At 39.2% G+C, this 14,174-nt stretch overlaps 1 protein-coding gene across 11 annotated transcripts in view; it reads right to left on the bottom strand.

The window, feature by feature from the left end:
* OSBPL9 (oxysterol binding protein like 9) overlaps positions 1 to 14,174 on the bottom strand; it is a 166,666-nt gene that overhangs the window by 72,193 nt on the left and 80,299 nt on the right. For all 11 annotated transcript variants that reach the window (XM_031668562.1, XM_031668563.1, XM_031668557.1 and 8 more), the window contains one exon: positions 3,449 to 3,525. In XM_031668562.1, the coding sequence (XP_031524422.1) occupies positions 3,449 to 3,525 (77 nt within the window). The remainder of the gene's footprint in view (positions 1 to 3,448; positions 3,526 to 14,174) is intronic.

Genomic DNA, 14,174 nt, shown 5'->3' with positions numbered 1-14,174 from the left:
GCAAAACAAGAAAGTATTAAATGGCCAGGAAAAATGGAGAAGTAGGGGTCAGACCAAAATGAGAGAAGAAAAGTTCAGATGTAAAGTGACAGAAGAAGATGAAGATAAGAAAACTGTTGTCGAAGAAAACACTTTTTAACTTAATATTTTACAGGTGGTTTAGCTCTTAGTAATGACAAGACCAATGCAGTGGAGTTTAATGGCTAAAGGAGAGATAAAGTTCAATGAAAAAGGAAAACATGGCTGGGCATGGTGGCTTATGCCTATAATCTCAGCACTCTCGGAGGCCAAGGTGGGCAGATGGCTTGAGCCCAGGAGTTCGAGACCAGCCTGGCCAACATGGCAAAACCCCATCTCTACAAAAAAATACAAAAATTAGCCAGGCGTGGTGGTGCATGACTGTAGTCCCAGCTACTCAGGAGGCTGAGGTGGGAGGATCACTTGTGCAGGGGAGGCAGAGGTTGCAGTGAGCTGTGATTGTGCCACTGCAACGAGTGAGACCCTGTCTCAAAAAAAAAAAAAAAAAAAAAGGACATATAAATACCATGAGGTCAAGAATTAGACTGGGAAGCACTACTATGTAGTAGGAGCTTCCTTATCTTTAAACTGAAGTGGGCGGGGGGAATACACATAAGACTTTTGTGAAAAAAAATTTTTTTAAAAAGCAAAAGAAGAGAACCTAACATGGCAGTAGATATTAGGATATGTTTTAAAGGTAGGTTGCTGAGATCATTGCGTCTCCTCTCCTATACCCCTTTGGAAGACAGCTCTGTGAGTGCCCATCCCACAGTTCCTAACAGACAGTATGTTATACATCTCACAATATTCAATAAACAGGCAATCTCTACATCAACCGTTTGTTCATTCATTCCTTCAATTATTTCTTCATTTAACTAACATTTACTGAGTGCTACTGAATACCAGGCACTGGCAGAGGGAATGGTAGGAACAGTAGTTGTGTTAGTAACATTTACCAAGTTCTTACTACAGTCAGGCATTATTTCCACCAGTTCTCATCTAATGTTAGTCTATCAAGTTCTAGCAAGTTTACGTTAGTTTATTTAATCACTAAAACAACTCTATGAAGTAGGTACTCTTATTATCCCCATTTTATAGATGAGGCCACTGAAACTCAGAGACAGTAAGTTGAATGTTAATGGTTAAATATGAGTGGTGGGCTCTGGGATACAAACACAGACATTCTGGCTCTAGAGCAAAGTTCTTTACCACACTTCGCCACCTCTGAGAAGATAATCTTTTGCCAGTCAAATGAACATTAATTCTATATTTCTAAATGTCCTATCTTCTCTATGCATGAAGTTTAGGGAAAAAAACCTCTTGTATTACATGTACTTTTAAATATTAAAGCTATTAGAAGTCTAAGACTTCTCAAAATTATCTTTTTCTCCCCATTATTCCCAAAAACATACAAGCTCTCTTCTTAGCAAAAGCTGAAAAATTCCAATATTGGATCTAGTTAGGAACCTGAACTTATGATGTCAACATCAGCTGACAACAGATAAACAAGAAGAATATGATAAGGAGTTAGTGAATTGTGCAAATACTATAGTATTCAAAGGAAAGAGATCATTTTGAACTTGGGGGACTGGGGAAGGAAAGGCCAGTCGGCAGAGGCCAGTCTTCATCGAAGAGGTCAGTTCTAAACTAGGCTTTGAAGAAAAGGGTAGAAGACATTTCACAGAGAAAAGACATCACACACAAGAATGTGGAGGCCAAAAATGAAAAAACTTATTTGAAGGAAAGCAAGTAAGTAATAGCACTCTAGAAGGTTTACGTAGGGGTATAATGGCAGAAATGCCTCCAAGGGCAGGTGGCTCTTGTTGAATGTTGAATGTCAGTCTAACCAACCATGAGGGGAAATCTCATCTGCCACATTCAGTCTAATATGATCATTAAAACACTTATCCTCCCCTCTTAGGCCAGGTGTGGTGGCTGAGGCAGGAGAATTGCTTGAACCCAGGAGGTGGAGGCTGCAGTGAGCCGAGACAAACTACATCTAACTAGATTTACTTTCTGGGGGACAAAGTGAGACTCTGTCTCAAGAAAACAAAAAACAAACAAATAAAAAACACTTACCCTCCTCTTACAGGATCACAAATTTGCTAAAATGATGCTATAGTCATGTATGAAACTGCCTAAATTTAAAAGAAATCTACAGTAATTACAAATTGCTTTTAAAAAGCATAACTCGTAGAGTGGCTAAAGATTTCCTACTTCAATTTCATATTCATTTCTTAAAGTCCCTTAATAACCACATCCTTGAACAATGTTTTCTAAGCTTCTACTTGAACACTTTCAAGTGATGGGGGGTTTACTATTTTGTAGAGCCTAAGATACCTTATGCCACCTTATCTAAACAACTCAATTCCTGATGTAGAACAAAGTAGACAGAAAGGGTTATAAAACATGTTTTCTACAATTAAATTTTCTAAATTAAAATAAAACAAAATCCCCTATGTGCCACAAATATAAGCTCTTTCATTGGAGAATAAACATAGAAAAGTATCTTCAGTGTAGTATGGCAGATATTAGTTGCATGTCACCCAAAATCTGTTTTTCCCTATTCTGACTTTGGTGTGGGTGGGGTGGGGTAGGATGAACACACCTTCCACCCTATCAGCAATGTGTTTCTAGTGAGGCCAGTAACTTTGCAGCTCCAGGGTAGAATCTATGACTGTGAAATTGTGATTGGTCAGGATTCGACACATGGCCAAAGCTAAGGTGATCAGCAATAATTGTGTTACTCCTATTAAGGTCTAGAAAGAATAGCCTCCTAGGGACTCAGTTCCAAAAATGTGAGGCTAACATTGCTACGACCACCTTATCACCACCAAGGGAGAACCTATCCGAAAATGAAGTCAATGCAAAAGAAGTGGAACCTAGAAATAGAGATGGGAGATCTGAGTCCTCATGACATGAATTACCTAATTCAAACCACATCTAATCAGATTTACTTTCTTCTTCATGAATCAGTTTGGGTTCAGTTTTCTTCCACTACCATATGAAAGAGTACTAACTGACATATGGTAACAGCCAAATCCTTTAACAAGAAAATGAGGTGAACTTCTCAGTACTTACCTATTATCATGCATAATTATGTAATTTGGTTGTATCGATAACTGACTACAGATATTAAATTTTTAAAATGAATCTGGCATATTTTAACATAGAATTTCACTTTCAGCATTGTCTTGCACTGTCTTGTTTCTAGACAAAATCAGTATTTTACCCTGCAGAAAGCAGGAGAAAATAAATGAGTATAACTTTACTATATATTATAACACTGTAAAGGAAAAATAAACAACTCAGAAATTATAAGTTCCTATTACATCACATCACAGTTATTAAAAAACAAACAAACAGAAAACAGACAAAAAAAGAAAGCAACAACTAATGAACTATCTGGAAGCCATGTAAAGATCCTTACTTGAAGCTGAAGAGTATGTCGAAGAATCGTTTCTTCTAAGGCATGGATCCACTTCTCTCGCTCATCAGCATCACGAGCTGGAATAAAAGATTATACATTAAAATTAAAAGTTTAATTTATATAATATATCTCCATATTTGAAAGTATAATTTTAAAACTATGATGGCTAACAGAAAAGGTTTTTAGTTGTACCATTTCCTTAATTGGTTCAGCTATCTTTTACAGATATGCAATCTACTTGCAACAATTTATAAGAAAAGGAATAACTGTGTTCAATAATAGCAGGCTACATAGTTCAGACCAACATTCCCACTGAGAACAACTAGAAAAGCTAGACTGATTTTTAAAAAACAACTGGTTGAAGGCATCACAAACCAACAAGGTAATAAAGAATTATCAAGCCAAGATCTGGGAGAAGACAAAGAATCTAGAAGATAAACCTTGTATTTAGGGACACTTCTCATGGAGGCATTGCAAATTCCAGGAGAGGAATTGCACACTGGACAATGCACTTAAAAGCTTGTCAATGTGTGGGAGAAGTCAGCATATGAGAACTCTACTTTCTGTTCAATTTTGCTGTGAACCTAAAACTTCTTTAATTTAAGAACAAAAAAACCGGCTGGGTGCAGTGGCTCATGCCTGTAATCCTGGCATTTTGGGAGGCTGAGGCAGGCGGATCACCTGAGGTCAGGAGTTCAAGACCAGCATGGCCAACATGGTGAAACCCCATCTCTACTAAAAATACAAAAATTAGCCGGGCATGGTGGTGGGTCCCTGTAATCCTAGTTACTCAGGAGGCTGAGGCAGGAGAATCACTTGAACCGGGGAGATGGAGGTTGCAGTGAGCCGAGATCGTGCCACTGCACTCCAGCCTGGGCAACAGAGGGCGACTCTGTCTCTAAATAAATAAATAAATAAATAAAAATTAAAACAAACAAAACAAACAAACAAACAAACAAAAAAAACACACAAGCCTTTTCAGGCCAAAAGTTGGAAGCCAGGGCCCACCAACAATGGGAGCTCTGGTAAACAGTCCATGTTCTAGTTGGGACCCCAAACAGCTTCTCTGGGGGAGTAGTGATAAACTAGAATTAAAACAATTGCTTGGTCATCTAAGTGACCCAGAAAAATCTTGACACCTGATTGTTAGTGACTCCAGGCATCTACTAGCAAAAGCAAATGAAAATCTTTTCTGTAGGAAGATAACATCATCTTAGCTGCTTAATTAAATTTACATAAATAATTTTTAAAATACAATGTCTAGCACATAAGCAAAGATGACCAAGTACACATAAATGGAGACACTTTTGGAGACAAAAATCACACATAAATGAGAACCAAAAGACAATAGAAACAGATCAACAGGAGCTCCAGATTATTGTATCAATGACGTAACTTTTTCCTTTTTTATTTTTAGGGGTTTTTTCCCACTTAGATTTATAAAATAATCAAATCAAATATAAATTCCAAAAGTGACAAATAATCAAAATTAAGAATTCAATAGATGAGTTTAACAGCAGATTAAGTGCAACTAAAGAGACAATTACAGAACTGGGAGCAGTTAGAAGAAACCCATCAGAACAAAAGACAGTAAGTCAAAGAGATAGAAAATACAGAAGAAAGGGTAAGCAACACAGAGTATGAGAAAATATAACACACATGTGATTGGAACCCCAGAAGAAGACAAAAGAGAGCATGGCACAGAAGCACTATCTGGCTGAGAATTTTCCAAAACTGATTAAAGACATTCAGAAGTCCTAGGAATCCCAAGCAAGATAAAATCAAAGAAATCCACAAGTTGGGCACATCTCAGTAAAAATTACTGCAAACCAAAGATAGGAAATATCTTTAAAACAGTCAGGGAGAAAAAAGGCCAGGTTACTTTTAAAGAAACAACAATTAGGCCGGGAGTGGTGGCTCATGCCTGTAATCCCAGCACTTTGGGAGGCTGAGGCGGGTGGATCGCGAGGTCAGGAGATTGAGACTGTCCTGGCTAACACGGTGAAACCCCGTTTCTACTAAAAATACACAAAAAATTAGCCGGGTGCAGTGGCAGGTGCCTGTAGTCCCAGCTACTTGGGAGGCTGAGGCAGGAGAATGGCATGAACCCGGGAGGCGGAGCTTGCAGTGAGCCAAGATCGCGCCACTGCACTCCAGCCTGGGCGATAGAGCAAGACTCCGTCTCAAAAAAAAAAAAAAAAAAAAAATTAAATTAAGCTAGGCTCTCAAAAGAAACAATGAGAACCAGGAGACAATACAGTATGATATTTAAAGGCTAAAAGAGAATAACTGTCAATTTATAATTCACTGAAATATATCCTTTAAGAATTAAGATGAAATAAACTCATTTTCAGATTCACAAAACCAGAATCTGCTATCAGCAGATGCTCATTAAAAAAAATTCTAAAAAGTATTCTTTTCTAGGCATAAACAATGCCTGATGGAAGGTGGTAGGAGCTGCACAGAATGAAGAGCAACAGAAATTATAAGTATGTGGATAAAACTAAATATTCTCTATATACAATCATAATATTTAATAATATCTTGTGGGGCTTTTTCTGGCTCTCAGTGTCCTGTTTTCATTGTTTTGCAGCAGCACGCCTAACACAGAACATAATTACAAATACTGTGCAAAAGAAGAGCAAGTGCTTAAGTACAAATGGGAGATACAATTCCTTTTATTTAAATAAATACTTAAAAACAACTCAGGTCCTACAAGCATCTGGACTCTAGGTCGGAGCTGGAGTTGCCTTGCCTGTGTGCTCACAATGAAGTCATGATTCTCCCACCCCCAATAATCAATACATGGAATCAGGTGCCAATGGGGAATGTGATCACAATGAGCCCCTTTTCTAGAGCCTACCTCAGCCCTCTACAGATATAATCTCTGGCCAGGACAAAGACAACTGGAATTTCTTGAAGGTTCATAATGTGTAATAGTTAAGTATTCTACATGATTTTCTGGGTTGCCATTTCTATGGAGGAGACATATGCACTTAGGTGACTTTCTTCAGCTCATAATAGAGGACCAGATTTGGCCCCATGCCTCTGAGGATGTTGGACCATGCACCCTTGAAAAAGGCTTTGCCCCTTCATCTTAGGAGAGCTTCTGCCAACAATCATGGGCACTTGTGTACGTAATATCAGCTTCTTTGCACCTGGACTGCATCACCATCCACCTGCACTGTGAGGAGTGGGTAGGAGGCCACGTGGGCCACTGTCATGGCCTGGGCAATCATCCAGCTCATCATGTGGTGGGTGTTCTTGGGGTCAGGGAGCATGCTCTTGGCTGTATCATACACGCTGAGGTAGGTTGCCCAGTACATATGGATGCCCTGCACCAAGACGCTGAAGCCCTCGGACAGGCCTCAGACACCCTCAGGCTTGATCTTCTCCAGGCAATCTGCCTTTTGAGCCCCCACTCTGTGCCCAATTTCCCAACATTGGCTGCCAGGAGGGTTCTGGTGAATTCCAGGGGGTAGAAGAAGCACAGGGAGGTGGCCCCAGCCGCCCCTCGGGAAGCCAGGTTGCCTGCAAAATATCTCCAGAACTGTGTGTGCTTTTGCATGCCTCCCAGAAAGACCTGCTTGTACTTATCCCTAAAGGCAAAGTTGAGGGCTTGCATGGGGAAGCAGTGAATGGTGCTGGCCAGGCACCCCTCCAGAAGGACAAATGCCCTGCCCCTTGGGGATGTGGACTTTGCAGCCCACCACACCACGCTTTTGTACTGGGTCGCCACAATCTGCTTACTGGCATGTTGCACCCTCAGCAGTGCCTTGACCGACTCAACTCGGGTCGCTGTCCTCTTGGAAACAGCAAGGGTAATGCCTCCGGCCAGTAAGTCCTTGACAAAGGAGTGTGGCCTGTTCCATCCTGCTGGCCAGCGGGCAGCGGAGGGAGAGAGGGAGCTGTTTGCTCAGCTCTGCTGCTGCTAGGACCAAAAGGCTCTCATGGGATTTTAAATAAATATACGCAAAATTAAACTGCATACAGATTGTATATACAAAACAACTGCATATAGATTGAAAAAGTGAAAATGGAATAAAAAGTTTTAAGTTTCTTATGTTGTTTGGGAAGAAGATAAAATTATCAATGATTTTGATCACTGAAGGATTCATGTTATAATATCTAAAATAATCACTAAAAGAAAAGCTTTATAAGTGTTTAACTTCTAACATTATTGAATTAAAAAATTCAATAATATAGATAATCCAAAAATTGACAAGAAAGGAGAAAAAGAAATAGAATATACAAGACTGAAAGAAAGCATAGAGTAAGACGGCAAATGTTTAAGCCTAAAAAATCAATAATTAAATGTGAGTGAAGTAAATGTGCTAATTAAAATACAAAGGCTTTAAGATTTGTAAAAGTATATGATGCTTACAAGCGGCACATATTACATCACTCTCATTAATAAAGCAAGCAGATGAAACATTAATAAGGACATAGAAGATTTAAACAGTCTGATGAATAAACTTGATTCAATGAGCATATACAGAACACTGAATATAGCAAATGTAAAACAGATATTCTTTTTAAGCAGAACACAGAATATTTCTAAAAACTGACCAAATATTGGACCCTAAAACAAGTCTCAACAAATATCAAAGGACTGAAATCATATATTCTCTAATCATAGTGGAAATTTAAGCTAAAAACCAGTTAAAAAAAAAAAGGTTAATTAGAAAATCTAGGGTTTTTGATGCTCTCTGCTCCTCTCGTTTGACAGGCAGCTCTTCTCATGCAGCAGCAGCCGTGTCCCTGAGACACCATGGTGAAAGTGAAGGCTGGAAAAAACGGATTTGGCTGTATTGGGCACCTGGTCACCAGGGCTTCTTTTAACTCTGGCACAGCAGGTATTGTTGTCATCAATGACCCCTTCTTTGATGTCAACTACATGGTCTACATGTTCCAATATGACTCCACCCATGGCAAGTTCCATGGCAGCATCAAGGCTGAGAATAGGAAGCTTGTCATCAAGGAAATCCCATCACCATCTTCCAGGAGTGAGATCCCACCAAAATCAAATGGGGGTGACACTGGTGCTATGTTGTTGGGTCCATGAGCATCTTCACTACCATGGAGAAGGCTAGAGCTCATTTGGAGGGGAGAGCCAAAAGGGTATTTATCTGTGTCCTTTCTGCTGACACCCCCATGTTTGTGATGGACATGAACCATGAGAAGTAAGAAAACAGCCTTGAGATCCTCAGTAATGCCTTCTGCACCACCAGGTGATCACCCCCCTATCCAAGGTCATCCGTGACAACTCTGGCATTGTGGAGGGACTCATGACCACAGTCCATGCCATCAATGCCACCCAGAAGACGTGGGTAGATGGTACCTCTGGGAAACTATGGCATGACGACCATGAGGCTCTCAAGATCATCCCTGTATCTACTGGTGCTGCCAAGGCTGTGGGCAAGGTCATCCCCAAGCTGAATGGGAAGATCACTGGCATGGTCTTCCATGTCCCCACCACCTACGTGTCAGATCTGATCTGCCATCCAGAAAACCCTGCCAAATATGATGACATTAAGAAGGTAGTGAAGCAGGCACTGGAGGGCCCCCTCAAGGGCATCCTGAGCTATACTGAACACCTGGTTGTCTCCTCCAACTTTAAGAGAGACCCACTCTTCCACCTTCCATGATGGGTCCAGCACTGCACTCAATGACTACTTTGTCAGGCTCAATTCCTGGTATGACAATGAAAATGAATCTGGCTACATCAACAGGGTGGTGGACCTCATGGTCCACATGGCCTCCAAGGAGTAAGTGCCCAGGACCACCAGCCCCAGCAAGAGCACTAAAGGACAAGAGAGGACCTCGGCTGCTGGGGAATACCTGCTGCACTCAAATCTAACAGAATAAACAGACATGCAAAAATCTCTTCTTGACACAGTTTCCATGCCAGACCCCCTGAAGAGGGTGGCGCCTGGAAGGCCCCACCTTGTCACGTACCATCAATAAAGTCCCCTGTATGCAGCCAAAAAGAGAAAGAAAGAAAAATAAAATACTGAGATGTTTTGAATTTTTTAAGAAGAAATACTTCTAAATAATCCATAGATCAGGAAAAAATATCTGCACTAGAAATCAGAAAACATGTAGAACTGAATAAATGAAAATATGACATATTGAAATTCATTGCATACAGTTAAAGTAGTGCATAAAGGGAAATCTGTAGCCTTAAATGCATATATATATAATGCATATATATACACACATACATATATAAAAGCAAAAAGGCTGAAAACAACAAGAATTTCAAAATGAGTAGAAAAGGAAATGATAAATAACATAAATTAATGAGATAGAGGGCAAACATTCAATAGATAGGTCACTAAAGCCTAAGTTGGTTACCTAAAATAACTAATGAAATTGATCAACTTCTAACAAAACTGACAGGAGGAAGAAGGGAGCAAGACAACACAAACATGATGGCACAGATCATTAATGTCATGAATGAGAAAGAGGACATCACAACTGATGCACATATTCATAATTCCCTGACTATAAAACTGAACATTTTAATTAAGTGGAAAGTATTATTTAAAGAAATACGATTTACCAAAACTACCACAATAACAAATTTAAAAATTAGATAGTGCTATAACTATTAGGTTGTGCCACAGGAAAGTACCCTTTTGGTAGGTCAAAAACACTCTAGTATTAAAATAATTGAAAATCATCCCACAAAGAAAAATCCAAGCCTAGAAGCCTTCACCAGAGAATTCTTAAGGAAAAAAATAATGCCAATCTCTTAATACAAAATCTTCCAGATAATGGAAAAAGAGGGAACACTCCACAACTCTTTTTTAAGCCCAGCATAACTTTGAAACCAATCTGACAAGACTGATATTAGTGAAAAATTATAGGCAAATCTAACAGAATAAAGAGACATGCAAAAATCCTATATAAAAACATTACAATAGAATAGCACAATCTATACACTGATGCATGACTCCTTGCTCTCCCAGCGGAAAGTACTAAGAATAAAATGTAAAATGAATGAATGACCATGATCGTAAAAAATTAATAGATCATGTCCAAGTTGGATTTATTCTAGAAATACAAAGTTGGTTGAATATGTGAAAAAAAAAATCGATCAACATCTAACAATACAAAAATATATATGGAACAAGGTAATTCACTACAATATTTTTTGTAATTTTAAAATATTGGGGCCAGGCACGGTGGCTCACGCCAGCACTTTGGGAGGCCAAGGTTGGTGGATTACCTGAGGTCGGGAGTTCCAGATGAGCCTGACCAACATGGAGAAACCCTGTATCTACTGAAAATACAAAATTAGCTGGGTATGGTGGCACATGCCTGTAATCCCAGCTACTCTTGGGAGGCTGAGGCAGGAGAATCACTTGAACCCGGGAGGCAGAGGTTGTGGTGAGCTGAGATCTCACCATTGCACTCCAGCCTGGGCAACAAGAGCGAAACTCTGTCTCCAAAAAAAAAAAAAGTACTGGAAACACCCTAAATACTCATACAGAAGAGAGTGGTTGAATAAATCAAGGAATACTATGCAGGTATCAAAAAGAATAAAAGTCAGTTGCAGCAGCACACGCCTGCAGTCCCAGGAGATGGGAGGCTCACTTGAGCCCAAGAGTTCAAAAAGAACCTGGACAATACAGTGAGACCCCATCTCTTAAAAAAAAAAAAAAAGGAATGAGGAAGATTTCTTTAGTGATTTGGAGTGATTTTCAGATATACCATCAAATAAAATATTTTTAAAAAGCAAAGTGTGCCTTTACTATAAGAAAAAAGGAATATCAGAAAACATACAGGTATCTGCTTATTTGTGCAAAAGAAATATAGAGATTCTAAAGAAAACTAAATAAATTGGTTACCTTACAAGCCATGGGTGAGAAAGGATGGGAAGCCAGGAAGAATAGGAACAGGTTAGTAAGAATTGAGGTAGTGACAATCTGAATATATCTTTTTGTATATATTCAGCCTCTCAGAACCATAATGTTTCACATAATTGAACCTCAGTGCCATGGAGTGAATGTTTGTGTTGCCCCAAAATTCCTAGGTTGAAATCCTAACCTTCAATGTGATGGTATTATGAGGTGAGACCTGTGGGAGGTAATTAGGTCATAGGGTAGAACCCTCTTTAATGTGATGAGGCACCTCAGAGTTGTCTCACTCTCCTTTCAACACATAAGGATATAAGGACAGGAAGTTCACAGTGCAACCTGGAAGAAAGCCTTCACCAGAACTTGAACATGCTGGCATCCTGATCTAAATGTCCAGCCTCCAGAACTGTGAGGAAATAAATGTTTGCTGTTTAAGCTACATAATCTATGGTAATTTGTTATAGCAGCCCAAACTAAAACGTGAAGTAACTTTGAAAAACAGTATTTTGACTATACAGTGAAAGGATAGGAAAAAAAAAAAAGAACCATATACAAATATAATACTCTAGTTAGTAAATTTTATTTTCATAGGAGTACAGGTTAGCAATTCTGTAACTACAAATAAGTGAATACATTATAGATAATGAGAACCAGGTTTCTCACTATCAGAAAAAAATTAGAAATACAGAAAGGGAGAAGGCTAGAATAAACCTTGTGATGTCGAAGTACAATTGGAGGTTTCAGTATTAACTCATGATTTTAGGTAAATAAATTCACAGAGTACTGGACTATAACCGAGAGACTATAATAAATATCCAGAAGTCCAATATTGATATAAAATAATTGAATAAGTAAATAAATAGGGGAGATGGGACATCTCTTCCTTTAGAAGAATTACAACGGGCCAGGCATGGTGGCTCACACCTATAATCCCAGCACTTTGGGCGGCTGAGACGGTGGATCACCTGAGGTCAGGAGTTCGAGACCAGCCTGGCCAATATGGCGAAACCCCGTCTCTACTAAAAATACAAAAATTAGCTGGGCGTGGTGGTGGGTGCCTGTAATCTAAGCTACTCGGGAGGCTGAGGCAGGAGAATTGCTGGAACCCGGGAGGCAGAAGTTGCAGTGAGCCGAGATCGTGCCATTGCACTCCAACCCAGGTGACAACAGGGAGACTCCATCTCAAAAAAAAAAAAAAAAAATACAATGAATAAGTGTAGAAGGACTGAGAAAAATTAGACCATTAGATCAACACCACAGCAATAATTACTTCAGGCAAGATTCACTGATGACTCAAATCAGTAGGCAAAAGTGAGGAGAAACAGGAAATTGGCATAGACTCAAAGTATCTCCCACAAGAGAAAAAAGTATCTCCCCTAAATGAATAAATAATAATTTTACAATGGAAAAATCTGGTACACTATCTTAATCAAGTGATCAAGGTTAACATCACCAGTAATAAGATTAATGGACATCCTATACCTCCCAGTACAATCCACTGAGACAAGGAAACAGCATCATTTTTGTGGTATTCTTGCCAAAAATACATAATTGCAATCAAATCATGAGAACATATCAGATGAATCCAAAATGAGAGATATTCTACAAAATAACTGACCAATATTCATAAAAAATGTCAAGGTCATAAAAGATAAAAAACAAATAAAGAACTATTACAACTAACAGCAATGTGGCATCCTGGATTGAATCCTGGAACAGAAAAGGAGCACTAGAGAGAAAATTCAAATGAGCTCTGTAGTTTAGTTAAAAGTACTGTACCAAAATGGGTGAAAAATCCAGCTCAGGACATCAGAGCCTGAATAGGGTGAAGAGGCCATGCATCATGTAAAGGCACAACCTAGCATAGGGCATGAGAGCCCAAAGCAAGAGGAAGAGGGAAGCTACACAATGGGAAAGTCCAATACGAGGAGTCAGAACCCAAGAAAAGGAAGGAAGGTGTCCACGTTGCAGTGAACAGACTCTGCATGGCACAAGGTTTCCAAGGCTAAATGGAGTGACAGTGACATTTACAAAGGGAGGTGGATGATTGGAAAATAATTACATACAGAAGGACTGATCAAATAGTAAATACAACAAAGATAAAGTTTTTCTCACTTTTGGAAAATAGAGTTAAATATGGTAAGGGAAAAAACAGAATTATTTCTGTTGTGATAGCCTATAACTAGAGGTATCAGCATGACCTCATCATGGTTTTCAATATACATGTAGATAAACACATATGGAAATAAATATGAACATGGATGTACACATATGTACACATACACAGACCCTTATGTATGTAACATTCATACGTTTCTTAGCTCTCCAGAGGGCCTGGGAGCCATAACACTTTATAAGCAGTAACTAAACCTAGTACTAGGTGTTGATTTCTAAATATCATTTCCATTAGAAGAAACCAGCCCTCCCTGGAAAAACAGCTGATTCCAGAACTAGGACAGAGAATGTATAAAATGAGCCTGGAATGTCTTTTTGTGTCAGAAAGTAAGGAAATACTTAAAGAATGACAGGGGCATGTTAAAAGGATACAGAAGTCAGCTTAAATAGGATTCCTCTGGCCAAACTGAGGGCAATTTGAGCATCAAAATAAATAAAGAGATTTGTGTTTGTAAAGGTTAACTCAGGGAAAGCTTCTGAGGCAAGGAAATTAAAGCTGAGTTTTAAAACTGAACAGAAACTAGAGGCAAGGGTATGTGAGTGTATATGTGTGTGTCTGGGTGAGAGGGAGAGAGAGAGAAAGAAAGAAGTGGGGGTATTTGGAGAAGGCAGGGCACTGACAGGGAAGACATTCCAGGTAAAAAAGACAGACTAAACAAACGAGGGCAAATTACTATACTATACAA

This window comes from Papio anubis, chromosome 1, assembly GCF_008728515.1.
Source record: "Papio anubis isolate 15944 chromosome 1, Panubis1.0, whole genome shotgun sequence".
NCBI classification, from domain to species: Eukaryota; Metazoa; Chordata; class Mammalia; order Primates; family Cercopithecidae; genus Papio; species Papio anubis.
The sequence above is the reverse complement of the archived record's forward strand: the minus strand, read 5'-3'. Positions and strand labels throughout refer to the sequence as shown.